This window comes from Passer domesticus, chromosome 5, assembly GCF_036417665.1.
Source record: "Passer domesticus isolate bPasDom1 chromosome 5, bPasDom1.hap1, whole genome shotgun sequence".
Classification (NCBI taxonomy): domain Eukaryota; kingdom Metazoa; phylum Chordata; class Aves; order Passeriformes; family Passeridae; genus Passer; species Passer domesticus.
Window position 1 is genome coordinate 71650038 of NC_087478.1, and position 26534 is coordinate 71676571.

Sequence of the window (26534 nt, forward strand, 5' to 3'; positions counted from 1 at the left end):
GTTTCACTGGGGAGGATCTCAATGGCTCTGGGTCTCAGGTGCAGTTGCTGGGTGGTGTGAACCTGTCCCCCTGCTGCTGAGGAGCGTGCCATGTCCTGCCAGCCCCATCCCATGGCTGAGCCCATGTGTTCCTGGTCTCTTACTACACCACTGTCCTGGCCTCAGGCAAGCCAGGCTTGCATTAATACCGTGCCTATGAACCACTTAGCGAGAAAAGAAAAGGAAGGAGAGGTCATCCTCTTAATCTCAGGATTAAATCCTTGGGAGTGGTGGAGAGTGAAATGGAGATTTTCCTCCTCAAAATTTGATGAAGGTGATTAAAACTGCTTCACATTTTAACCTGGCCACACAGCAAAGTCTTTGGGAAATGGCTCACCTGCCTCCATTCCAGAGGGTGACTGGAACCACAGCATGCCATGTGCTTTTAAACTTAAGTTTCTTCTTAAAATCAGTGGGAGCCCCAAAAGTACCTGTTCGTGCAGCAGTAACATCTCCTGCCAGTGGCTGTGCTGGGGGCACTCTCCTGGAGGCAGAGTCCTTAAGGATTCCAAATACCTGCACTGAGAAGGCAGATGGGAACAGCAGCAGAGGAGAATACATGGGAGAGTTTTTGTGTGGAAGTGGAGGGATAAACACAGGGCAGGGGTAATACAATTTTTAATCAAGGTCTGTTTTACATACTGCATGAAGGTGGCTGAGTCAGCCTTGGTGGCCTGGAACTGCAAATCAAGTTTTACCTCATGGATACAGTGACTGAAGCAGATGAAATCTGCACTGGTGTGGAAGCAAGGCTGCTATCTAGCTATGCTCCTCAGTAAAACCATGCTAATATTACATAATTACCGTGATTTTTAAAATTATTAGTCACATGCTTTTGGTTAGCAGATTAAGCTGTCATTTTCCTTAAATTAAAATTTTAATGTGATGGTACTTAGTAGTGCAGTATCATTGGAATAACAAATATCACCAGGGAGAGAAGAGTAAGAGTGGGGCGGAATCTGCCCCCTCCATGATATTTTGAATGAATGAAAAATACCAGTATTTATGAATACCACAGGTCCAGTAACTGTGAGAGAGGGAAAGAAAAGACATATTGAACAGGGAAGATCTTGAATCTCAAATTCCTCTAGACAATAAAAAATAAAAAACCCCTCAGCATGCGAGCAGTGATGAAATGCTGTTCACATCAGCATTCCTTTATTGTTCAGGCCAGGGGCTAGCTTTTCAAGCTCTTGCTCTAAATATAAACCATTTGTTTGTTAGAGATAAAAATTCTAACAACTGGCCATCATGCTGTCTTAAGGTTACTTATCTCCCTGCATTAACTTTAATCATCAGATGTTTTTGAAGAGAGAAGTGAGACCAATTCCCCAAGGGTTTTCTGAATATAAATCTCATTTTTCAAATTTTGTAAATGATATGCAGAGCTGAAATTAAAAAGCCTTTGAAATGAAATATTGATAGATAAGAAGGCAGTCCCTGAGCTAAAGAACAGTACTGATGCATACCACCACTGTGTAATAGCTACATAGTTAAATAAAGCAAATTGTTTTGTATGAAGAAATGCATTTCTTTGTACAGACTACATTTAATATGAAAAAGCTGAAGGGACACTTATCCTTTACTAGTTGAATCCTAATATGCTTTAAAGTATCTGTGTGAAAGGTGATTAATGTTAATAAACATGTCCCTGAAATATCCAATATATTATAAACATATTTGCTGTGGAATGTATTGTCTAGCTGAAGATTAACTTCTCAAAAATGAAGGAAAATAAATAATTTGTCTTCATATAAGATCAGTCTAGGGTGTTTGATAAGAAGTAAAGAACACTAAAAGTGTCTGGAAGAAGGTAGAGAAGCTGTGGTAATGGCCAAATCAGGCTAACAAAGACCTGCTGCTGTGGATTTTCTGCATCTCCTGTTCTGCAGTTTTATGCCAGGATAAAACACATCAGAGCTCAGCACCTTGGCAATCTGACCTGGTTTAAGATTTTACTCAGCACAGTGCACTCAGACAGCGAATTTCATATGTAAGCCACTATTCAGAAGATCAATTACTGTTTTTCATTCTACTATTATTCCTGAGGGTGCATTTGCAATGTAATTAATTTTTATGTGGGGTTCTTCTGTCCCTCCATCGACACTTACCTAGTAAAAGTATCTGCTCTGCTAGATTAATGTCTTCACTTTAATCTTACAGGCTGAGATCTATCTCCATTCATAGCAAAGCTAAGAGCACTCTCTTTAAATCTCAGGCAGAGGAATTGCCACTATTAAAAGCCTCCATGGAAACAGGGGGTCAGGGGAGTGGGGAGATGAGACGTGGCCTCTAGTGAACAAGCTGTACTCAGACATAACCCCAAAGGATTTCTGTGGGACCCTCTTTTGTAGTTTTGCTTGAAGCAGCATCATCTTTCTCACTGAACATCTCATTCCCTGGTAACACAGCTGCAGAGGCTTCTTGCAGTTGGAACCTGGTATAATAAATCTGCCTGTGAGATGCAGTAATTCACACAAAGGGTATTTGCATGGGCTGAGAAGTGGTGCTGCACTTCCAGCTTGCTGATGTGTCCTTGCCTGCTCCAGGGGGGTATATGAAATCTTTGTGGTGGAAAGTTTGGGGTGCTGCATGCATAGGGGAAACAGGAGAATCCTGGAGTCTTTATTTGTCATCCAGTTGACCTTCAGCTTTACTGAAGTCTGAAATGTCACAGGCTAGACAGCACAGCTAAAGTGTCCTGCGTTTGTGTGCACTTACCCTTCTGTCTGGAAGCACCCTGGGAGAAAGGGCTACATCACAGGGGAACCAGTTCAGTGCCGAGTGTCCATTTTGAAACTTTTGTTTGTATTTCAGGCAAACTTGTGCTTTGTAGACATCGATAACCATTTCATCGAACTGCCGGAGGAATTCCCACAGTTCCCCAACAAGCTGGAGTTTATCCAGGAAATCTCTGAGGTTCTCCTGCAGTTTGGGATCCCTCCCGAAGGCAACCTGCATTGCAGTGACAGTGCCACCAAACTCAAGAACTTGGTTCTTAGTGACCTGGTGAATGACAAGAAGAACGGGAACATCCCCAGCAATGCCCTCAACATGTACGAGCTGCTGAAGGGCAACGAGACGATCGCCCGCCTGCAAGCCCTGGCCAAGAGAACAGGCGTGACCATGGAGAAAATGACCATCACCACCCCCCTCACAGAGGAGAAGGATGGGAAGTTGTCGTGTGAGGAGCTGGAGCTGAGGGACTACAAACTGAACGTGCAGCTCCGCGAGGTTTTCGCCAACCGCTTCACGCAGATGTTCGCAGACTACGAGGCTTTCGTCATCCAGGCTTCCCCCGACATGGAGTCGTGGCTGACAAACAGGGAACAAATGCAAAACTTTGACAAAGTAAAGATTGCCATGTATTCGTGTCCCCATCTAAAAGGGGGAGGGAGCATAGCTGTGTTTGTGTATATATAGCCTGGGTTCTCTTTCATCTGCCGTTCCTCATCTGCCTCACTGCAAGATTTGTCCATTTCCATTACACAGGGCCAGATCTCCTGCCAGAGTGAATCGGAGCACATCCACTGAGCTGTTCAGAGCCATCCTGGCTTGTACAAACCAAGCTGGCAGGCTTCTGCCCAGCTCATGGGGCTGCTCCTGTGGGCTTGGTGGAAGGGTAGCAATGCAAAGTGACTTTTTTTCTGTCTTTCTTATTTTTGATTGTTTGGAGGAGAGGTGCACACTTGAGATAAAAGAACAAATCTAGTCTTTAATTTTTCCTAACCTCATGGTAGAGGTTTTGGTAATGGGTAATGTTTTGAAGAAGGTTGTCACTTAAACAGTATTGTTATGACTCCATTGTCATGTATGCACAAGAGGGAAAAGGAATCCCTTGAGATTAGAAATGGGGCTATAAAGAGATGGTAGGATAGCAACAGGAATGGGAAATGCTAGGAAGCTTGCACAGCTGCTGAGTTACCCTACAAAGCAGATAGTGTTCTTAGCCATCATCTTTTTTAGGTCCAAGTCCTTCTCTAAGGAAAAGGTTAAGAGGATGAACAGTGAGGAGCAGACTAAATACTGATCTGAGTCAGTTTTTGATTAAAAAAAATTGCCGCCATGCCTTTTATTGGTTTGTTTTTGGGCATTAAACAGTGCAGCATTGAAAAGGATGGATTGTTTAGGCAATCTCTGCTAGTGCTTCTGCAATAAAATGGGCTGTTAAGTTTAGGGTTTCAAAGCTCAGTTAGAGGTTTAGATGCACAGTCAATTTTAATTGGAAATTTGTGATTAATTGCCCTGTGTAATGTTCCTGAATAACACTGTTCACCCCTTGATATGTGTGACACTTTAAGTGATATGGTCCCAGGCAACAATGCCCAGACCAGAGGTCCCAGAGGGGCACGTGTGATGATCTGCCATGCATTTCACAGAGTTCATTCCTGGGGGTGAGAGCTGCTAGGTGCTTTGAAAAAGCAGGCAGCATGAGCACTACTTCAGTAACTCAATATCCCCTTGTTCCAGCTGCCACAAAGCCTCCCTGACTGCTTATTTCTTACACTTGTGAACCAAACCCCTTTGTAGATGGATTCACAGCTCTCTGAGAGGTGTTTCTGCAGTGGGGAAAGCCTCGTGCAAGCCTTCCTGCTGATTCTCTGCTGAAGGATGGCTGGGCACACCAGTGCTAGGCATGAACGTGGCACTAATGAGCTGTTCTGTATTTCAGGCTTCCTTCCTTTCGGACCAACCCGAGCCTTACCTCCCATTCCTTTCACACTTCATCGAAACACAGATGTTTGCAACCTTCATAGACAATAAGATAATGTCCCAGTGGGAAGAGAAGGACCCTTTTCTACGAGTTTTTGACTCCCGAATTGAGAAAATAAGGCTATATAATGTCAGGGCCCCCGCACTGCGGACGTCCAACTACCAGAAATGCAGCACTTTGAAAGAAGCAGGTACGTTCAGACGGGCTGGTAAAATATTCAAAATTACAATGTCAGCCACCAAGAAATATAGGTTCTCAGTCATCTGAGTGTTGCAGTTGATGAAGTCCAGAGCTACCTGAGGAGGACTCAGCAGTGTCCTTATCTCAGCAGCAGCTTTAGCGTGCTGTTAAACACCAGAAACGGCAGGAGGCCTGACCTGCTCTTTGAGCTCTCCTGGGCTGGCGCCTTTAATAAAATCAAGCCAAACTCAAATGGAACTGGTTCACAGTTGCTCATTTCAGGCAGCTCCTGTTCCTTTGCCAGGAGAGCTTTCCTTCACCCTGGTGGTGGGACCAGTGCCAGCCACACTGAGGAGACGAGCCCTGGTGTCTGCTCCACTGGCCTTGTCTCCCCCTTCCCATAAAAAGACATTGTTTTGCCTTACACCATTTGGTTAGAGCAGCAGGGGATGCTGGGCAGGGATGTAATCCTGTGTGGCATATTTAGTACCTCCAGCAGTAGATATTCATTGTTAATGAACAAGACACTGTACTGAAGGATTGGAATTTTTTTCTGTTACTGTCAGAGGATGCTTTTCCAAATTATATTTTAATTTCTTACTTAATGCTTGTGCAAGTATTTATTTAATTTCTAAGTAATACAGGGAAATTATACTCTTAAATTTGTTAGGACACGTATTAGTAAGATAGGGCAAACATATTTTTCATGGGATATTTTTTTTGTTTAACCCCTTCAGTGTTTTACTTGCTGTAAACATGTCAGAAATAGAAATCTGTGTCTGTTTAAATTTATTCTGTCTAAACCCAATTCTAATTTGCAGGTCAGCTGTCTATTCAGCGTCTAGTTTTGGCAGATATTGTGGCACCAGAACCTCATTTTCTGTCTTGTGAAAAGCAGCAAACTGATAGTAAAACCAATTTTCTTTCATATTTACCATTCACAGTATATGTGACCCCAGCACTGATCCAGCACCTGTTTGTTTAACTATTTTTGGAACCCTTCAAATCCTCTGACCCCACACTACCCACTCCTTTTCTCCAAAATGGAACCATACAAAGTGATTTTTATTTTTTTCAGAGAGGAAAAAATGCTTGCTGAGTTTCTGATGATAATATATGTAAATCTTGTGACAGCTTCTTTCCCATCACAGTTTTATAAAATAGGAAATGAGTTTTATGTTGTTCTTAACAAATGGAAAACAGATTTAGCTTCCACATTTTGCATATGTATTCTGTAGCTGTGATACGCTGAAAGAACAGGCCTGCCCGTTAATAGATGGGCTAGAATATTAAAGTTGCTAATTAAATGCTGAATTCACCCATACACATCCTTTCCTAAGTTCTTCACAAGTTAAGAGGGTGACAGGTTTAATTTTCATTCTGTTTGAGGTTTGAGATTGAAAACCTCAAGTCCTTGAAGCAAAGGATTGAACTGCTTTAGTTTCAGTGGAGCTGAGATTCCTGGGGAGCCCTCTCCCTTATCTTACCATATATATATATATATCACACCTAAACTATCTTACCATAGCTTTCCCTGTTTCCAATCATCCTCCTGATGATGCTCAGGTCTTACTACAGTTAGCTTTTTGAAGGCCTGTCATCCAGGAGGAGGATAATTGTAGTCCCAGATGTTTGCAAAACTCAGGTGTCCCTCTGCAAGCATCTGCCCAGGGAGTGTGTCTGGAGCTAAGCAAGGTGCTCAGTCCCACAGGGGTTGCAGCTGGCCTTGGAGGTCTGTTCTGCTGAAGAAGCCTTAAAATCAAACAAGGAATTTCAGGGAAGAATTGCATTGCTGTTGCCAGTTCCAAATGTATCTCGTAGGCTCCTGTAAATACCTGCTTGCTTAACAGCTAACTTGCTTGCACCAGTGCTCGCTGTGTTGGGTAAATAAACTAAAAGCAAAATTAAAAAACCTACAGCACAAGTGTCTCCTCACCTCTGTGAGTGGCAGATTTCTGTGTCCAAGATCACCATTTAACTCTCTAGTGGGTTTCCAGGGGTCTGAGCATGACCACTGCTGTTATGATGGGTCGTGACACAGTTGTTCACCTGTGACTGTCACCTGCAGCCCAGTCCATCGAGCAGCGGCTGATGAAGATTGACCACACGGCCATCCACCCTCACCTGCTCGACATGAAGATTGGCCAAGGGAAGTATGAACAAGGATTTTTCCCAAAGCTGCAATCAGATGTCTTGGCAACGGGACCCACCAATAACAAGTAAGCGCAGGTTTTATTTTCTGGATTTAAAAACAGGTTTCTTGTACAAATGCTTCATATCACTGGACAGAAGTCCTAATTTGGATGGCATATAGCCAGTCTAATGAATGGAAAACTAACAGCTGTTTCCATTTCAGGTTTTTTTCAGCCCGTTTCATGGGCTGTGACTTTTGAAAATGTAACCATAGTTTGGGTTATGTCAGGAAGCATTGGCTGTTGGGGAAGATTCCTCATTGCTGCTTCCTATTGAGTGGTAACTACTACTCTGTCTTCTCATACATAGTTATTGTTTTGTAATTGGTCTTATGAGTTTCAAATGAATTTTTTGACTGTTTTGCACTGAATACAGTAATTTGGCAACTCAAGCCAGAACTGAGCTTCTGAAAGAAATTCCGGTGTTGAAAACTTCACACCATAATGTGGAATGGAATTAGTGTCCACTCTGTTCCTTTCTTTTCTTTAGCTGTTATTACATGACCCAGAGATTTTTGTAGCTCTCTTTCAGTTGCCACACTGGAATACCCTGGAATAATAACTTGGTGAGGGTGGAAAGTTTGTGATTCTGTACCTGGGTTTCTTTTTTGAGTCTGGTAAGGTTCTCTGGTGCACTTTGATAAGAGGGTAGTGGTACCTATAGCTGTGGAATTGAGCATGCCATTACGTGGTTCATTTACCTAATGCAAAATGGGAACCTGGAGCACTGATACACTTTATATCTGTATGGTTATAATACAAAGTAAGTGCTGTGAGTTCCTTTATTTTTAATCTTTCTTCCTGCAAAACCCATGAATGAGGGGTTTCTCCCTCTTCAAAAGTGAAATATTTGTGCACCACTGATTACAAACTCATTAAATTATCAGCTGAAGCCCTCAGTTTCAGCTTCTGGTAGTCAAAATGTGGGAGCACAGGTAAATCCAAGAGCTTCAAAGGCTACAGTTGTCCAAATGTTAAAGCTACCTCTTGTTTTAGACATGTTCATGCACACACACTACTCTGTGCTTCTGCCTGAGGTGCCCACTCAGTTCTATTTAAACACCTTTTGTGCATACCAATGCTAGCTAAGCCCTTTTGAATAACCTGCTAGGAATAATAATTGCAAATGATAATATAAGAGATCCTTAAGCATTGAATTTTTAAAGAAATGGAGTTCTTGAAAAGAAATTTTTAAAACCCCAGAACCAATCAAAAAGAAGGAATGCATATTTCAAAGTTCCTTTGCTTTCAGGCTTCCTACAAATGGAGCCAGAATTGTATGGGTAATGGTCCTCTGAGGAATGGAGGATTTCTTCATCTTGTGAGATGCTGTATTTAAGAGTCTGCCTCTTATCCTTATGGGTGGGTTTCAGTTTCACAGTGTCAGCAACAGTGTGAGTGTGCCCAGCCTGCTTAAAGTTGCTTAAATCTTCTGTCTCTAATGCAAAATCATAGTGAATCTATGAATAAGCATCACTTAAAAATGGTTTTCCTTATGCTTTTTGAGATTAGCTTCTGTTAGATTGGTACCTGCTCTAAAATGACTTTAACTCCTTGAGTGGTGATTTTGATTTAGATCGCAGCATGTTTCAGAATTTGTAAGTACCAAAATCCCATTACTTACCACAAAGTGATGTCAAAGTGACAAATGTTTGGAATTTCTCCAGTTGTATGTTGCCAAAAAAGCTTGTAATTGGAAAATTTCAAGACCATCTGTTTATATCTTTCTTCTGCCTGGTTTTCATGTGAGCAGCTGAGAAGACTCTTTCTCTCCCATTTAGGACATGTAATTGTGCTGATTTTACACCCATGTATAGAACAGCTTTTCCTTGCCTTCTGCAAATGCAGCGTGACTCTTCTGACCACAAAATCAATTGAAGTATAGCCTTCCATTAATTTGAATTTCCCAGTGTATGATTCTTGGAGGTAGGTTTTACTTACAGGGCTGGAGCTTTGCCTATGGGCATGGGCTAAGAGAACATTCCAGCTACGTTTCCAGACTCTTCAGGTGTAGCTATTGTGTGTTTATATTATAAAATTAATGCAAATAATATTGCTGTGTAGATGAGAATTATTTTTGCAGGCTTCAGTTTTACATGGCAGATTTTGTCCTGAATTTTGTATGGAAGTGTATGGGAAATGGGGAATAATTCCCATGTTGCAGTCAATTGTTGCTGGACAGTAGCAAATAAACCAATTCAAAGCTGTTTTAATGAAAATATGTCCTCAGTGGCCAGCAATCAGGAATTTATTGCTTCCCTTTCTGGGCTGATAAACTAACAAATATATAACCAGAGCTCATAATGTTATCTAGCTGTTCCCTTCCTGTAAGCAGGAGGAGCACTGAAAATACCTCTGTCAGTTACTGGGCTGTTATATGTGCAATATGTTGTATCTAAATCACAAACACAATGCAGACAACAAACACTTCTACTTTCAGTTCTAGATCCTTTATGTGATTTAAACAACTTAAACTAAACCCAAACCAAAACAATCCCCCAGTTCTGTCCTCCTTCCCATCAGGCAGCAGCATCCCGCTTGGGCTCCCTCTGTGCTGCTTGCCTTTGATACATCTCCCACATCACGGGAAAACCTTCTGAATCTACAGGGAGCAGCTGCAGCTTCCTCTGGATACAAAAGCATCCCCACCACGCTGCTCTAACCATGTAAAGCAGTGGCTTCTGCAGAAGTCCTCCTAGAAAGCCTCCCAGGAGCAAACAGGCTGCAGTCCCTCTGGCTATTTGTCTGTTATTCTGGAGAAGAGCTGTGGTTTCCAGAGCCCTCATTTCCTTTCTCAAACCCCAGCACCACACTGTGGTTTCTATGTGTTCCCTTCTTCCCTGTGTGCATTTTCTGCCAGGTTTTAAAATTGTAGCTGGAACTCCACTGGCTGATGCATTTGCAGGAGTGGAATTTGAATGACAAAAAGCCAAGCTACATAAACACTTCATGGTTTTTGATTAGCTAATTGTTAAATTAGGGGGGATATGCTTACAGTGCAAAATTAAAACAATGAAACAAGCTGTGTTTTCAATCTAATTGATTACCTTGTAACTTAATTTGTACTAAGAAGCTTGATAAATGAGATTAAATATTGCAGAGGAAAACAGTGATTCTCAAGCATGGGAATATATTTGCATTCTGGCAATTTGTATTGAATGCCTTCAAAGAACAACTGAATGCATTTTTTTCGTCTTTCTTTTGGTTTTCAAATGAAGGGTTTGCTTTGTTACTCATTTACAAAATGGCTTTAATTACCCCTTTTTTTGCCTTCATATCTGTTTAGGCCTTCTTTCCCTCCCGCTTCTTTATTGGAGCCCTGCTTTCCTCCTTGCTTACTGTCCTGCCCAGCTTGGTTCCTCTTTCCTGCCCTGGCCACTTCTATCACCTGAGCCCTCTCACTTGCATCCCAGCTTCCTGTGAGCCTTGGTCTGTCTTCTGTGTCCTGCCTTTCCTGCAGCAGTCCCCAAAGGAGGGCACAGTGCAGGTCTCCAAGCACAGATCCCATTGTTGTTGGCCTCTAACCTCAGGCTTTTGCTGGGTGATGCGTTGCTCTTGCCCATGAAGCAGATTTCAGAAGTTGTTTGCTTTCCACAGGCATTTGTTCCCTAGCTGTGTTTTGCTGATCTGACCACTGTGTCAGTATTTATTTACAAAACCCATGCAGTAGGAGTGTATGGAATTGGTTCATTTTTGTGCTCCGTTTTTGATATGACTTGGTGGGCACTGTGACCTTCATCTTCAGCCTCCTCCTTCAAGGTGGGAACTGTGCAGGGTTTATCTGGCTGGGGCTATGGTCCTCCTCGTTTTTAAACAGGGCTCTTTTTTGTTTGTTGCTGGCATTTAACATCAGGTAATGATTTTAAAGGAAATAGGACACAAAGGGGTTGATGTGTCTCTGTGTGATGACAGAATTTGTTCTGGTTTTAACTAAATTATTTTTTGTATGCCAAATGGTCTTTTTCTTTTAATGAGTGCTTCATATTATGTGGCCTTTTACTACCCCCCTGTCTGTTGGGTACTGTTTTCAGGCTGTGTTAAATGAAAATATAATCTTTTTTTAATCAAGCCAAACAATTGTAAGTAATATAGAGTGGCATCTCTGCAGTGCATCTAGGTGGGCACAAAATGAGTCAGCAATGAGCCATCCACACACAGCACTGAGGTTATTTAAATTTTGTGAGTAGTAAAAGCTAACCTTTTACATAAGAAGATCTGAAACAAGCACTTACTATGCTTTAGGTAACCTAATGTAGCAAACCACTGATGGGTGCAATGAAAATATGAACCACTTGTACTCCAATACATTCATTTTCAGGAATGAAGTGTGACTGACAATCTGTGCTTAAAGATGGTTTCTGAGATAGGAGATATGTGTCATGGTGACTTGGAATCTGATGGGTGAGTCTCCTGAGCTACTGATCCTCTGCTCAACTGGTGCAAGGCAGGAAAAGTGCAATTAACCTCTTTGAGTTAATATATCATTTTAACATAGCTGTGCAGAATTGAAGCTGACAGGGAAAAATGGGCATTGAAATCCATGCATCCACTATTCCATTTGCTCTCCTCTGAATAGTACTGCTGTCTCAAGGGACTTGCAAATTAAATATCTCATAGGACAGTGGTTCCTCAGGGCAGGTGATGCTGCCAATTCAGTACAGCTCTTCCTTACAGAGGATGACAGTTGTGTGTGCCACCCTTTAAAATCCCTTCTTTTCCTATGAGCTGATGGAAGAGCCTGTCAGTGCAAGGCCACTCTCTTTAAGGCATTTTACTAATTTTTGTCCATCCAACAGGCAGTTTCAGAGCTTTCCTATTTCACCCTATGGCAGAGATGGAAAAGGTGCCTAAGTTTCCATCTAAGCCTTTATTTTCCTTAACATGGAGAAGTGTTTGTGGAGCAGATTCACGCTGTGGATCCCCTCCTCTGTCAGCCCATCCATGATCAGATGGAGCTCAGTTTCAACGTTCCTTTTCTTGTTTGGTCTGACATGTGCTTGACTTGGAATCTCTCTGTACAGTCCCACACGTGTGAGCCCTACAAGGAGTTTGCATGTGCAGGCTGTGTGTGTTTAATGTGTGCATGTTTCAGGGGAGTTTGCGGGAGGCTGTACTGTAGCTGTGTGCTAATTTGTGAATGTAGAACTCTGGTAACTCCTTTGATGGACCTATATAGATAGAATGGGTATTGTCATGATTAGCAGACCTAAATAGCAGCCTGCCTCATGGGATGGTGTATATGAGGAGATTTAGGTTCTGTCCTGTAGACAAGTGCATTTGTCTCTTTCCTTCTCTCTGTTATCTCTGTAAATGGATTGTAAATTACAGTAGTGATTTTCATGGTGATGGTAATATTGGTTAATTCCATCTGAGAAAGAAGTTCTCTAGCAACATGTTCATGTTTTGCAGTATAAATCTTGCCTGCTACACCCATGTCTGATTTGGGAAGACATAATTTCTTCATTTCTCCAGGAAACTTAAAAAGGGGGGCCAGGGAGAAGGTATGGGAAGAAGGAGATAGGTACACATGGTCACAGTACAGCATGACCAGTCCCTGCTGTGAGGTGCTGATGGTTTCTGACAGTGCAGCTTTGCTGCTGACTGCCATACCTCTTTTATTATAGAAATGTAAAAGATGATCCGTAACGTGGGATGTTTCAAATGTTGCCATTACATTCCCTCCAACCTTTGCAAGCCTATTCCTCTGCTTGTTGGGTCTAATTTGATACTAAATGATGCTGACTTGACTGCTTTTATATTACAAAGGTCTTAGTTGGAGGTGCCTTACTTCATTTCCATATGTTGAACTGAGCACAGTCTTCCCTGGTTCCTGCTCTGAAATATCACTGCTTTTCCACAGACCCTGGAGATATGAGGAACATTCATCTGTGCATATGGGAGTTAGATACAGATAGGCACACTGAAATGAGCCTTTCCTCATTTCTCCATGGAGGCAGCTTGTCCCTGGGTTCCCTGCAGCACCGCACCTGAGCTGTGGCTGCTCCAGCCCGAGACCTGGTGCTTGTAGCAATGCCTCCACACTGTGACAAATAAATGAAACGTGCCAGTAGTCCATGCTCATGGCCCTGCCAGCAAAAAACTAAAAGGGAGAAGGCATTTTGGGGGTCAGGGAGTCCTTGGGCAGCATCCAGGCTGAGCAGCAGGAGGGCTTCATCCGTCAGGACAAAGAGAGGAGGGACACAGGCAGCAGTGGTTATCTGAAAAGCCCAAGTCTAAGGGCTGCTGGAGGGAGAACAGCTTTCCCTGCTGCTTTGGCAGCACCTGGGCTGAGGTGTGAATAGAGCAGCAGCTGATGACAGGGCCAGCAGAGGTACCCACACGGGATTTCAGCAGCCATGTGACCACTGGGGCTTTAGTCTCCCTTAAAATCACTTCAAGTGGTTGCAGGGAGAGGAAGAGCAATGTAAAATGCAGTCACTGCTGAGGAAAGGGAATGGTTATTGTAATACTGGAGCATTGTTTAGGGAAAATTCTATGTGACCCAGTAAAGAAAAGGCTTTAAAAGATTTAGCTGCTTAATCCTGTTTATCTGCTGTTAGATCTTCACAAAACCTCCTAGAGAGATTCAGAGCAGCATCTGAATGTACAGACCTTACCCAGTGACTCAACAGCTCCTCTTCCTCAACTTGGAGTTTGGAAAAGAGGGAATGTGCAGCTCACTATCTGTAATTGCTCCAACTAATGAGCAGCAGTCTTTTTTTTTTTTTCATAAACATCCAACAATCTTTACTTTTGCACGATTAAAACGTTCAAATAGTTCTGGTTAATAACCTGGAAAATGGTCTGTGCTGTCTCCCAGATGAAGTACAGCTCTGGAATGAACTGAAAATGTTTTAATGGTGGTGTATTTTGTAATTATTCTGTGGCTTTCATTCTGCTTTCACCTTTGGTGAGATGTTTTCCCTCAAAGGACACTTAAAGCAATTCTTTTATCTTCCACTAAATGCAGAAATTCAGGTGGAGATGGATCTAAGCTCTGTCTAGAATTCAGAAAATAATCATAAAAATTGGAGCAGAAAAACTATTTATGGGGTGATATTTGATCTATAACTTAAATTTCCAGTGTGTTACTGGCATTCTGTTGTGTGAAACATAAACATGGTCATGACTTGCAATAAATGGAAGGTCTCCAGAGCCAAGTGGCTGAAGTCACATTAATATCTGCTATTGTCTGTTCAACAGAGTTTTTCTGTGACATTTATAATAATATCTTGTTGATATTATTAAAATGTAAGGGATTATTTTCCCCCTCTTTGTCATCTTACGAGGCTGTGGCTGTTGCTTCTGAAAAAAAAAAAAAGGTGACTTATTAAACTCAGGCTGTATGTTTTTAAGATGTCTGTGGAGGTGCAAAGACACTTATGTCAGTGATGTGTTCCTCTGAGAAGGTATCAGCATTTGCTGTGCAGACACCTATTGGGCTGTTGCATTTTGTTAGCAGAGACTTGACGCCACAAAAAAAAATTGCTTTAAAAATGAATGTGTTTTCATATGGGATACTGAGGTGATGAACCATAATTACATGCAGACCCAGATTTCTTCCTTTGTACTTGTATTCTTGATGTTATTTGTGAGGTACGATGGAACTTCAGTTTGACTTTTTAAACAACAGTTCCTGTGACTTTTTTCCCCTTTGTATCTGTGTGGTGTGCCAAAATTCAGTCTTTGGTTGACACTCTGAGGGAGCTGATGAAGATACTTATGTACACATTTGCAAAGTCCTCTCTGGAAACAGAGGCCTTTTTTTGGTCACCAGGGGCCACATCCCTGAGCTACTCTTGGGTCAGATTCCCCTTCCTGCACATCCCCAGTGTTTTGCCCAACATGTCGGAATCCAAGTCCAGCTCTGTGCAAGAGTTTCCTCCCCAGACATTCATCTGCATGTGTTGCCTGCTGAAACTCCTCGCCCAAACTGTTAGATCCCAGATTTTATTTGTATATAGTTTTGTTTGGAGTGCACACAGAAATACATGGGTTGGGATCTGGAGACTGCTGTCCTCACCAATGCCACCTGTGTGGGGAGAGGAAAAGTTCAACTGGGCGTACATGAACAGGTGGAAAAACCCCAGGCTTTCTGTGGTACTTAGAAACAAAATACAAAAAAAAAAGACAAGGTGAAAATAGCAACATGACTAATCCCAGGAACATCAGTATTGTTTATAACCTTTAGATATAGGTGCACCCAGTAACAGTTGTTAGAATTGCAAAGAGAAGTTTGTCTCAAATAATTGCTGGAAGTACCACAGAAAGTGGAGAAAGCAGAAGTAGCACTTCTCACAGAAAAGCAAAATCATAGAAATAGCTACTCAAAATAAATAATTGTATTTTGTTTTTTTGCTAAAGGTGCTGTTCTTGTCAAACCTCATCAAGTGCAGCAGTGGTGTTGGGTAACTTAAGCACAGTGACTTGCCTAGTGATGGCATCAATGCTGTGGCATGGCCTGCACTTCAGGTACCCGGATCTCTCCCTGGAGACCCGGGCAGGCAGCTGGGCACGTTTCCATTGGGATTTTTGTCCCTTGGCCAGGTGCTGGTCTGTCACCTCCCAGTGCTTTCCCACGGGGAGGCCGGGCACCAGCTCACACCCGTGTTTACTGCAAGGTCCAAGCTTGGGCTTCCCCTTCTTTTGCTGCAGACCCTTTGGAAGTCCTTCAGCTCGTGGCTTTCCCTGCTGCTTTTCTTCTGCTCACGTGTCTCTTCCCTCTGTGTTTTCCTAGCCGCTGGGCCAGCCGCAGCGCCACCACGCAGCGCAGGAAGGACCGCCTGCGGCAGCACTCGGAGCACATCGGGCTGGACAACGACATGAGGGAGGTGGGTGGCCTCGTCTGAGGGCAGCACGAGCTGTGATCCAGGAGGTGGAGGTTTGGACAGCAATGTGCTGGTTACTTGGGGCAGTTTTGTGGCTACTGTGTGGTTTGGTTGGGTCTCTGTAGCCGTTTGGATGCCGCTCCGCTTGTCACTGATGCTGTACAACTTCAAAGCACCAACATAAATGAAGTGCTTTTATTATTTTGGAACAAGACAGCCCCTTTGTCATCAGGGAAATGATTTGCTGATTTAGACCCTGGCTGTGTTACTGCACACAGACAGCAGAGCCTGGCAATGCAGCTGCCAAATTCTGGCCAGGGTGGAAGTCTCTGGAAAAGTCAAGTCCTTGAATAAATGTCAGCCATATAGAAGTGAATAATGCAGGATTCTTCCTTTTTTTTTTTTTAAAGGAACTTTTTTTTCCCCCTTTCTCTTACGTAGATTTCTGACATGAGTATGCCTGTTTGAAAGGTTAAGACTTTGGGGCCTTTTTATGCCTGAAGCTTGGAAACTCCCATGCATCTTGTAAATGTCAGTCACATACATGTGTTTCTTTCCCATCTTTTCAGTTCCTCATCCTTCATGAAATGTTTTCTGCCACATTTTTCCATTGATGTCCATATGCTTCTATTGTATGTCACTAGCAAAAATATAACACTCATGCTGTTTTGTGGTAAAACTCGCTCAGGAAAGCTGGGCTGCGTTGGAGTTTGCTCTCCAAAAGAACCTGAGTGGATGAGAGGACTCTTCAACCATAGCTTTGAATGATGTTTCATGGAAACACAGCAAAACAGCACTTGTACCTGTTTGTTGCTATTTTTGCTAACATGGCTTTGCAAGTATATTTTAAGCAGTGCCTCCAGCGTGTATATGGCAGCAGAGTCTTCTCAGTACTTTGTCACGTATTTACTTTCTTCTTTTTTTTTGGCTGTGGATCATATGCATGCTTCTTTTGCTTTGTCTCCTCTTTCTTTCTGGCTGTTCTGCCATTGGGGCATCTGCCTCCTCTTAGCCATCGGAGGAGCTTTTGCTTCGTCAGAACTCAATGGCCTTCTGGGAGTGGGATCAGGGACCACCCCCTCCTGCACGGCCTCCTAAAAAATCCTTCTCTGAATGCTGCCTGGTATGTTGTAGTTTTTCTCGTTGAAAGCTGCTTTTGAGATGTTGTTAGCATGAGGAACCTGTGTCTTTGCTGCGTCTCAAACCTGCTCCTTTCTTGTAGAGATGAGCACGTCCCTGTAGCGCTTGGAGGTGTGGTTATAATCGGAAAAGTAGCTGGAAAGGAGCTTCCATACCAGCTCCCTGGAAAACACAGTGGCTCCAAGGCTAAAAGACAAGAATTTGTTTAGCTTTGGGGTTTTTTTTCCCCCCATGTTGCTCACCTGGCAATTCAGTTTAGGGTGTCCCATCCCAAGAGCATTGCTTTAGGGATGCTGGAACAGACAAAGGGCAATCAGCTGATTCTGTTAGCCCACCCTTAGTTTTTTCTGGAACCTTAGAGTTTTTTGGGTTTTTTAAAAAATTTGAATATAGTAAGGAGCTATATAATGAATAAGGTTATCTGTGTTTTGTACTCTTCAGACTATAACCACACTTTTTATCCCTTCACATTTAGAAAGAACTATATATTTTTCTAGTTATGTATTCCCTATATTACTTTTTACTTATTTTGCTGTTAATTTTTGCACTGTGATGGAAGTCACTTGTGAGTTTGCTTGCTGAACAGCATACTTTCATTGTCTGTAACTTTTTTTCTTTTATTCCCACCTGTAGTTTTTGATCTATTATAAAATCCTCACAGTATTTTTGAAACTGTAGTTACCTAACTGAGGATTTCAGTGGAACACAGCTTTCTCATGGCAGAACCCTACATTCTTGTCTGGCCTGTTAGGGTGATGCTAAGTGGTTCTTGTCCAACTTTCTGATTGCATCAGAAAAACTGTACTCCTATTTGAAAAAAAAAAAAGGGGGGGGTGGGGAGCTATTTGCTATTTCAATTAACTTCAATGTGTTAAGATATTGGTTGTGCTTTTCCTTATCTACTGGAAGGTGTCCATGGCCACGGCAGAAAGTTTGGAACTATGTGATGTTTAAGGTCCCTTCCAACCCAAACCATTCTGTTTTCCTATGGAATAAATTTTCTGCCCAGACAGAAAGCTCCAAGGATGCAGCAGCCATAGTGACCTCTCAGTTCCCCAGAAAATCCAGCCAGCAGCAGCAAGAAATCCCTGGAGGGATGTGATCTGCTGCTTCCAGGAAAGACTGGTCATTGTCGCATACCATCCCCCAGAGAGGCATCATTAACAGGACAAAAACTCACAGTGGAAACAGAGCATTCCCACACCAGGCTATGAATCCTGTTTTTCAAGACTTTTATTTGGCCATATTCTACTATCATGCTCTTTTTAAGACAAAATTACGAATAATGCTCAAACAACATTTTGCTAGTTGTGGCCAACTTCTCAGCCTTGCTCAGGATGTAGCTCTCTCACTGATGCTGGGGTCAGAGGTCATGTGCTGATTGGTTTGTGGATTTTGGCTTAACAGAAAAAAACAAAAACAACCAAACAAAAAACAGACCAAAGCAAAAAATACCCTACCCCTGAAGATAAGGCAGTGGAACAGGAAAGTTTGAAAGTCTTCAGTTATAGCTTGGATCTTTTTCTAAAAGAGTATGCTGATTTCTGTCCATACTTTACAATTACCATACTAAGAACATGAATGATCCCAAGTGTCAATTCTGTTTAAAATGAGCTTCACTTTTAATCAAGAAGTTAATTGAGAATAAGATCAAGTCTCATTTTTCCTGCATAAACTATCTAGATTAAAAGTAATGGATGAAATCTTTCTCATTCACTAAATGTATTTCTGCATCTTATAATTTATTTTCAGGAGGTTTTTTCTATTCATGTGTAGCCTGAAAATTAGGAAATTTTTTTTAAAAGTGGAAAATAACAGTGGAAAGAAACTTTCTTGGTGTTTTGGCTTTATTGCTGAATGAAGGTATTACACTGTACGCACTTCTACCTAACTTCATGCTAGTGACTAACAGCACAGTTCACTGGCTAATATTGACTGATTCTGTACCAATCCAGGGAAATATCTTGCTTTTTCTGTTGTCAAAATGGATCATTTCACTTCTCCAGCCTGACACCTAAACATCAGACAAATTAAGACACTGTTTCTAGATTAATACTAGTTCATTTGTTTTCATCACCTTGCTTGCCTAGGATGAGGAGCGTCACTCTGACCTGTAATATCTAAAATTATTCTCTTTATTTTTAGAAATACATGCAGGAGGCAAGGAGTTTAGGTAAAAATTTAAGGCAGCCCAAACTATCAGACCTCTCTCCAGCTGTGATTGCACAGACCAACTGGAAATTTGTGGAAGGGCTACTGAAGGAATGTCGCATGAAGGTAGGTCATCCCCTGGGTGCTCTCCCCTGGACTGCAGTGAGCTCAAAGAGCACCTGTAGATGTTCTCCTGGTTTACAGCTGGAATGGCATGGTTCTTTTGGAATACCTGGTTACTGCAGGATGGATAGCCCTGTAGTGTTTTCCGACAGCTGGAAGAGAAAGGAACATGTTTTCACAGGAACGTGTTTTTGCTCTTCTGTTTATGCAGTTGAAGTTGATGGAAGTAGAAAGGACAGGAAGGAGATTCAGCATGACCAGACATCTTCTGGAGGATTTCCTTTAATTGTTCATATTTACATGTAGCCTAAACAGAATGGCCTGGAGATCTATGGTCAAAAGGGAAGAATTCAGCATGTGTGGCTTGTGCATGTTGTTTATGTAGAGCAAATTAAGAATAAAGTTCCTGGTATTAAAGAAACTTTCATAGCCATGAACATACAACTTCTTTATGTCTGTTGCAGTTGGTGGTATACTCCTTTACCTGAGTGTTAAACTTTATTAGCTGTGACAAGAATTAAAACAGAAGCTAAGTAAGACGGAACATGTATTCTGTACTCTGCTTGGTAATAAATCACCAGCATGGAAATAGGACAATGGATAAAGGGTATAGAAGTAGGACAGCTGGAACAGGCTCCCCAGGGAAGCGGTCACAGCACCAAGTCTGCCAGAGTTCAAGATGTATTTGGACAATGCTCTCAGACACATGGTGTGACTCTCGGGGCTGTCTTGTGCAGGCACAGGAGCTGAACGCGGTCTTGCTGGGTATTCTGTGATTCAAAGTAATTAAGCAAATTTTTCTACATATATATATATATAATTATTTTTGTTAATTTACGGTCTCTGCAAATAGATTTGAAGTTTCTCTCTATTAGCCATGGTCTCTAGATTAAGCGTGTTAGTAAACTTATCTGTAAATTCTGTTCCTTGTAGGATAACATTCTTAGAAACTGTTGAGATCTTTTTTTTTTTTTTTGATAGACTAAACGCATGTTGGTAGAGAAAATGGGCCATGAAGCAGTTGAGCTGGGACATGGAGAAGCCAACATAACAGGTCTGGAGGAAAATACACTGATTGCCAGTCTCTGTGATCTGCTAGAAAGAATCTGGAGCCATGGTCTGCAGGTCAAGCAGGTTGGTAAATACTCAAAGTCATCTCTGCTTCCTAAGCTGCTACTCAATGGTGTAACTCCCAAGATAAAGCAGGAGGTGTCTTTGGGATCAGTGTCCCTGGTTCACATTTTGCAAAGTTTTCAGGAGTTTTGGGTGTTTGGGTTTTTTGAGGGGGGATTGTTTTGGGGTTTTCCCCTCTGGAAATTGCAGTGATGTTGTCAAGTACGTGTTTGGTTTGTTCCCTTTCAACCTTCACAAAGGAAACCCGGGGGAGGACAAGCAAACAAGATAGGTGTTGTGACTGCTGAATCAGTGGGGTGGTTCTCTTTGTGAGGTTTCATGGCCCAAAAGAGAAGGATTGGCTTTCAATACTGACCATTTTACCCATTCAAATGCCATTCCATTATTCTGCCATGTTTATTGGCCATAGCTGGTTATTTTTTTTGCCTGGTTTATTTAAAGCAATGTACTATCTATTCCATTTTCAGGGGAAATCTGCATTGTGGTCCCATTTGCTGCAGTATCAGGAGAGAGAAGAGAAGCAGGAGCACAGTGCAGAGTCCCCAGGTGAGTACTTGGCATGTGATTCCATGAGAAGTCCATCACACCAAATGAACTCAGCCATGGGAAGAACAGTGCAACCACATGAAACCCCGTGCAGGATTTTCAGTGTATTTGCTTGCAAATGCCACATTTACATTTTGAGATTTCTCATAATCATTGTGGGGGGGTGTCTTGATATCTGGACAAAATTGATTGAAGTCACTGGAGGCAAAGGAACATAGTTTCCATCCTTGTCTGGAAAATCACTTGGTGTATGTGCACTACCTTCATTCCATTTTAGTGAGCATGGAGTGAAGTATGAGAAGCGGTGTCTCCATGAGACATAATTTCTGAAGAAGCTGAAAGTGTGGAGCTGGGAATAAGAGAGCTGACATTTTTATTTCAGTGAGCATAATCTGTCTCTCAAATTCCAATAACTCCACGTTCAGCAAATCTTTATACTGGTGGGTGGTACAGTTCAGAAATTGTGTAATTGATCTCTGTCCGTCGGTCTAGGTGCTCAATTTATGCTTTGGCTTGGCCCTTTACAATCACTAAATTACTTCTGATAACCTTGAGATGTCCTCCTGCCCATTGGCTGGGATATTGCAGTAAAAGTCTCTGAACTTCAGTGGGTCATCTTACAAGGACTCTCCAATTCAGATCCTGCAGATGGAAACTTGTATGATCAGTCCTCAAAGAGGCATTTATGGACAAACTAGTGTCTCCCATGAAAGGACTTTTTAATAAGCTTCAATGAGTAATGCACTAAACAATCTGGCTGGCAGGCACAAATTCCTGAGAGCAGAATGTGTCACCACAAAGTGGTTTGATCAGAGCAGAGCACAGAAATGCATAGCATTCTTTGCATTGAATTTGTTACTGTAGCTTGATTTTATTTGAGTTGTTCTCAATTGTGAGCTTTCCACAGAAGCTTCTTACTAATAAAACTCACTGCTGTACAGATTTAAGGTATTTCACATACAAAAAAGGAAGTTAGATCTCCCAAGTGCATTGCTGAGTTAAGGAAGGAATAGGTAATATATATTCAGAATTTTCATTTTGTCTACTTCTACATTTCCAGGATAGAGTTAATGACAATGCATAGAAACAGTGCAGTTACCAGCCACTTAAGATTGTTTTCAGCTGTATGTAGAACAAATGCATTGCAGACTATTACTGTAGTGTTGTGTTAACTGTGTGTATTTTCTCCACTGTAGTTGGTGGTGGAACAGAAAGACGAAAGTCTGATACAGGAATTACTCTGCCTACATTGAGGGTTTCCCTGATACAAGATATGAGGTATGCAATTTGGTTCCTAAAACATGAATTGTGTGTTTAATTGTGTAGCATAAAGTAAAGATCCTCACTGGTTTTGGGTTTACAAAGGCTAAGGAGAATTAAACCTGTTCAGCCCACATTCAAATCTACAACATGTTGCCCTTCTGTTTTGAAAAACTTTTTTGTGTGTTCACTTGATCTTTTTTAGCGAACAGAGAATGAAAACCACACATATATTTCTGTAATTTCTGTATTCACGAGGGAGTTCTTCAGTAATAAAACCAGCTTCTAGAAATAACAGCAAATAAGTAAAATTCCTTGGTATTTCCAGTTTGTTTCTTTCAGTTCATTTTTTAATTACTAACCCAGCAAGTACAGTTGATAGGCAAAGTGAAGGGACAAAAACCTGTTCACAATGCCTGAGCAATATTATTTCTTTTCAACTAGCATTTCATGGCAGAAAATAATAAATGTAAAAGTTTAGAAGTTCAATCTTACCTACAATTTGTATGAGTTTACAGCTGGGATGTGAAGTTAGGGCAGGTTCTCTCCAGTGGACCACAGCCTGGCTCTGGAGACCTTTTCAAGCAGCGTTTGTTTGGAACCAGAAGGATTAGAGAGTCAGAAGAGGTGGAGGCTGGTGTGACACCAGCAGGCAGGAGTTCTTCAGGACATCTCCACTGCCAGGTCAGGCCACTCTTTTGACACTTGTCTTGCCAGGGCTAAGGATTGCAGTGGGATAAACATGCCATGAAAAGGGAGGAGTAATGCAGTAATGCTCATCTGTAAAGAACTGAGAGCAATTAAACATGTAAGACAACATGAATACTGTTTCTTACGTTCTTCTTACACCTAAAAATATGGCAAAAGAACCGTAGGGTAAAAAATAAGATGTATTGTAGTTAGTTCACAAAACCCTGATTAGAGTGATGTGATTTTTACTATGTGGGTTGATAGATTAGTCAGATATTTCTGAGGGAAAAAAAAAAATCACTGTACTCCCCACCTGCAGTGTGCAACCTTTTAGTTTGCTGCTTTGTGGTTTGAGTCTTTTGTTCTGATTTCAAAGAGCATGACATGCCATGTACTGCTAAAACAACATGTAAAAGAGGGAGAGAGAATACATACAGTGTAATCAGGGGCGTAGTGGCAAGAGGTAATTTTGAACATGTGTCTGCCATTTTAGCATCCCTCTCATGGGATGTGGCAGCTCTTAATTCAGTCCTGGGAGACTGACAGGCGTGTAGAGGGTCAGTCTGAGGGAAGGATGAAGGAGGATCTGGAGCGGAAACTCCTGTGCTGGGGGGGTTGCTGACAGAGGAGGCTCTGTGTGCTCACTGCTGCGTGCATGGGTTCTGTCTTCCTCGAGCTTCCACTGGAGTAATGAAAGCCCAGCACAGATCTGAGCTCTCTTGTTTGAATCACAACAGTCTGTCTTGCTGCTCTTCAGAGGAAAAGTACAGAAGCAGAACGTTACCTTTTGTAATATTTAGGGTATTTGTGATTGTCCACAAACATGTCTGGTCATAGAATAACGCTGGGCAGAGTTGAATTTGCCATCTGCAATCTGGAGGCATACTTTCTCCTGCTTGGAAAGAATGCTACCTAATATGCATTTGCACACCAGGCTGAAGTTGAAGGATGGGTAATTGTTAAATTGCAGGGCTTGTGGTGCTGACTGAACTAATGGCTGGAGGATTAAGCATTGCCTTAAGCAGGGCTTGTTTCTGATGGCTCATGCAAGTTATGTAAACAACTTAAAAGCAGGCTGAGTCACAGTCATGCTCTGAGTGCTCCACGTGCTACAGGTACCGTGGTGTGTCCTCTGCCCCCCCACCAAAAGCCAGGCATCACAGATGTGGTCAGGAAGATGCTCAGGCTGTTTGTTTTGGTCCTGTGCGTGGAATCTCAGTGGCACAAGGCAGCCTGGGGGTTCTCCCTCCAGCCTTTCCCCTGGCACAGATCTGCTTCATCTCTCCAACCCCTCTTCCAGCTGGAGCCTGCTTCCAGCATGGCCTCACCCTTCAGGTATTGCTGAGCATCCAACCAAGCCAGTCAACATCAAGACCTCCCCAAAACCTTTGGTCCAGCTGGATTTCAAGTTTCTGATCCTTCCTCTTTGGGCAAGCTCTTCCTTGATGTCAGCACTTGCTCTCATGCCCATGTCGTGCCTCCCTCCTCAGGGAGCTTGCACTGGAGGATGTGAGCTGGCCTCTGGGCCCTCAGCAGGGATGCTTAACCTGCTGTGTTCAAAAAGAAGGCTGAGCAAAGACCTGCTGCCTGTCTGGGATGAGCTATAGGCTCCTTCCTGACTGTGCTGCCATGGGAGCGTGCCCAGCATCCCCGGGGCACGGCGGTGCTGGGAGCTGTAACCTCTGCTGTCAGCACAGCTGTTTGCACAGGGTTTGTCTCACCATACCCCAGGCTTACATTTGACAGGGCAAATAGATTTTTCTTTATTACTAATGGGATTAAAAGCAAGTCCAAACCAGGGGAGTTGCATCTAAATGGCTGTTCAGTGCTATGACAAGAAGAATTTGCTGTGCAGTGGTGAGCATACGGTGCTTACACTTAGGTCACTGATAAAAATAGAGCTGTTCTGACTCTCACAACTGACAGTGAAATAAATTTGAGTTCCTGCATGCTCTGTTCTGTTACGTTCTGCTTTTGCTGACACCAAGACTGATTACTGAATCTTTTTAATATCTCTGGCAAGCTGCATGCTTGCAGATAGTTATTTTTTTCCCAAATGCACAATTAATGCTTATCTAGTCTGAACCAGATACAGGTAATGAAGAGGCACAGAGCGTGCATGGAATAAGGTTGAGTCCATCTGTGCTTGAATCTTCTCACAGTGAAATAACATATTCTGCTCAGTGTTTTATATTAGATGTAATTCAAGCTGAGCACTTGGGGGAAGGGGAGGGAGATGATAGTCTGTGCTTTGATCTTCCCATCTCAAAAGGCTTGAAATGTCTGAGGAGAGTGTCTCAACATAATGTAGATGACTGTAGCATGCATCCTGTTTCTCAAGGACTACGGATCACGTGCCCAGCACTCTGCTGGAAAGTCTACTGCCAGCTGCCATGCTCTGAGCCAGGAAGGGCTTTCCTGTGCCAGGAGCAGGGCTTCAGCCTTGCAGGTCAGCCTGGCACAGAGCAGGGCTGCTGGGCTCTGTATGCTTTTCATTTGTGCAGAGAAAACTCCGATTTCTGGACAGCTCCAAGCTGTTCTTTGCAAATTTGCCCTAAAGGTCCTGGGCCTGCTCCTTTAGAGGCTCTATAAACAAGAGAGTAGTTTTCTCAAATAGTGCAGGGACTAAATATAACACAAAGCACACACTTGGGTGTAACAGATGGGGGAAAGCACGAGACTATAGCAGTCAATGTAAAAAGCATCAGTCACAGCACGACTTTGTTGGATTTCCTTTGGAGTAAATATTCCACAACACTCAGCGATGCGTGGAGGGCTGTCACGGAAGTTGCAGGAGTTGGACAGTAAATTGCAACTGGGATTAGTTCAGACTTCAGCTGATTGGAGCCTGCCATGGAGATTCGGAGGGCTGAATTGCCTGTGCACTTAACATGCGAATGCATGAAAATTAAGAAATTTGAGCCTTTTCTTTCCCTTGCTGAAAACTGTTACTAATTTTTCTTGGTTTTTTTTTTTTTTTTAACCAAGTGGGGAGTTTTTGGAAGCAACTTTGTCCTGCCATGGCAGTTCTCTTCCTCTTCTAAAACTCTCTGTGCTCTAAAGCTAGAGTTTTTGGCATTCTCCAAACTGAAATGTGTGAAGCTTAAAAAGAAAAAAAGAAAAGCATAACTGTAGAAGAAAGCCCCTATGGAACAGTTCTACTTTCCTACAGATGAAACATATGGAGGGCTGTTCAAATTATCACTTACAGGAAGGCTTCTTATATCCCTAAAAATGTGATTCTGCTTGCAGCTTCCTGCTGCTGTTTTTGTCTCAGCAGTCCCCCTTTTCTCAGTTGTGCCATTGCTGCTGCTCTCAAGGGGTTTTCTTAGAACCTTCAGAGCCACTGTGGCTTGGAGAAACTCTCAGGACAAGTGTTTGTCCTCTGCCCTCCCAGACACACTTGTTCAAGTCAGCAGCTTGAGGTGGCAGCTGAGCTGTAACTGGGTCTCACAAGGTGCCTGCTTTTTTTAAGTCCTACCACGGGCAATGCAGGGGTAAACAGGTTTACCCCTCCTCACCTTGGCCAGGCAGCCA

General features: G+C 42.5%; 1 protein-coding gene across 2 annotated transcripts in view; it reads left to right on the top strand.

The window, feature by feature from the left end:
- DENND5B (DENN domain containing 5B) overlaps positions 1-26534 on the top strand; it is a 103928-nt gene that overhangs the window by 64765 nt on the left and 12629 nt on the right. For both annotated transcript variants that reach the window (XM_064420952.1, XM_064420953.1), the window contains 8 exons: positions 2857-3390; positions 4712-4943; positions 7002-7152; positions 15863-15956; positions 19239-19370; positions 20349-20501; positions 20969-21047; positions 22244-22325. In XM_064420952.1, the coding sequence (XP_064277022.1) occupies positions 2857-3390; positions 4712-4943; positions 7002-7152; positions 15863-15956; positions 19239-19370; positions 20349-20501; positions 20969-21047; positions 22244-22325 (1457 nt within the window). The remainder of the gene's footprint in view (positions 1-2856; positions 3391-4711; positions 4944-7001; positions 7153-15862; positions 15957-19238; positions 19371-20348; positions 20502-20968; positions 21048-22243; positions 22326-26534) is intronic.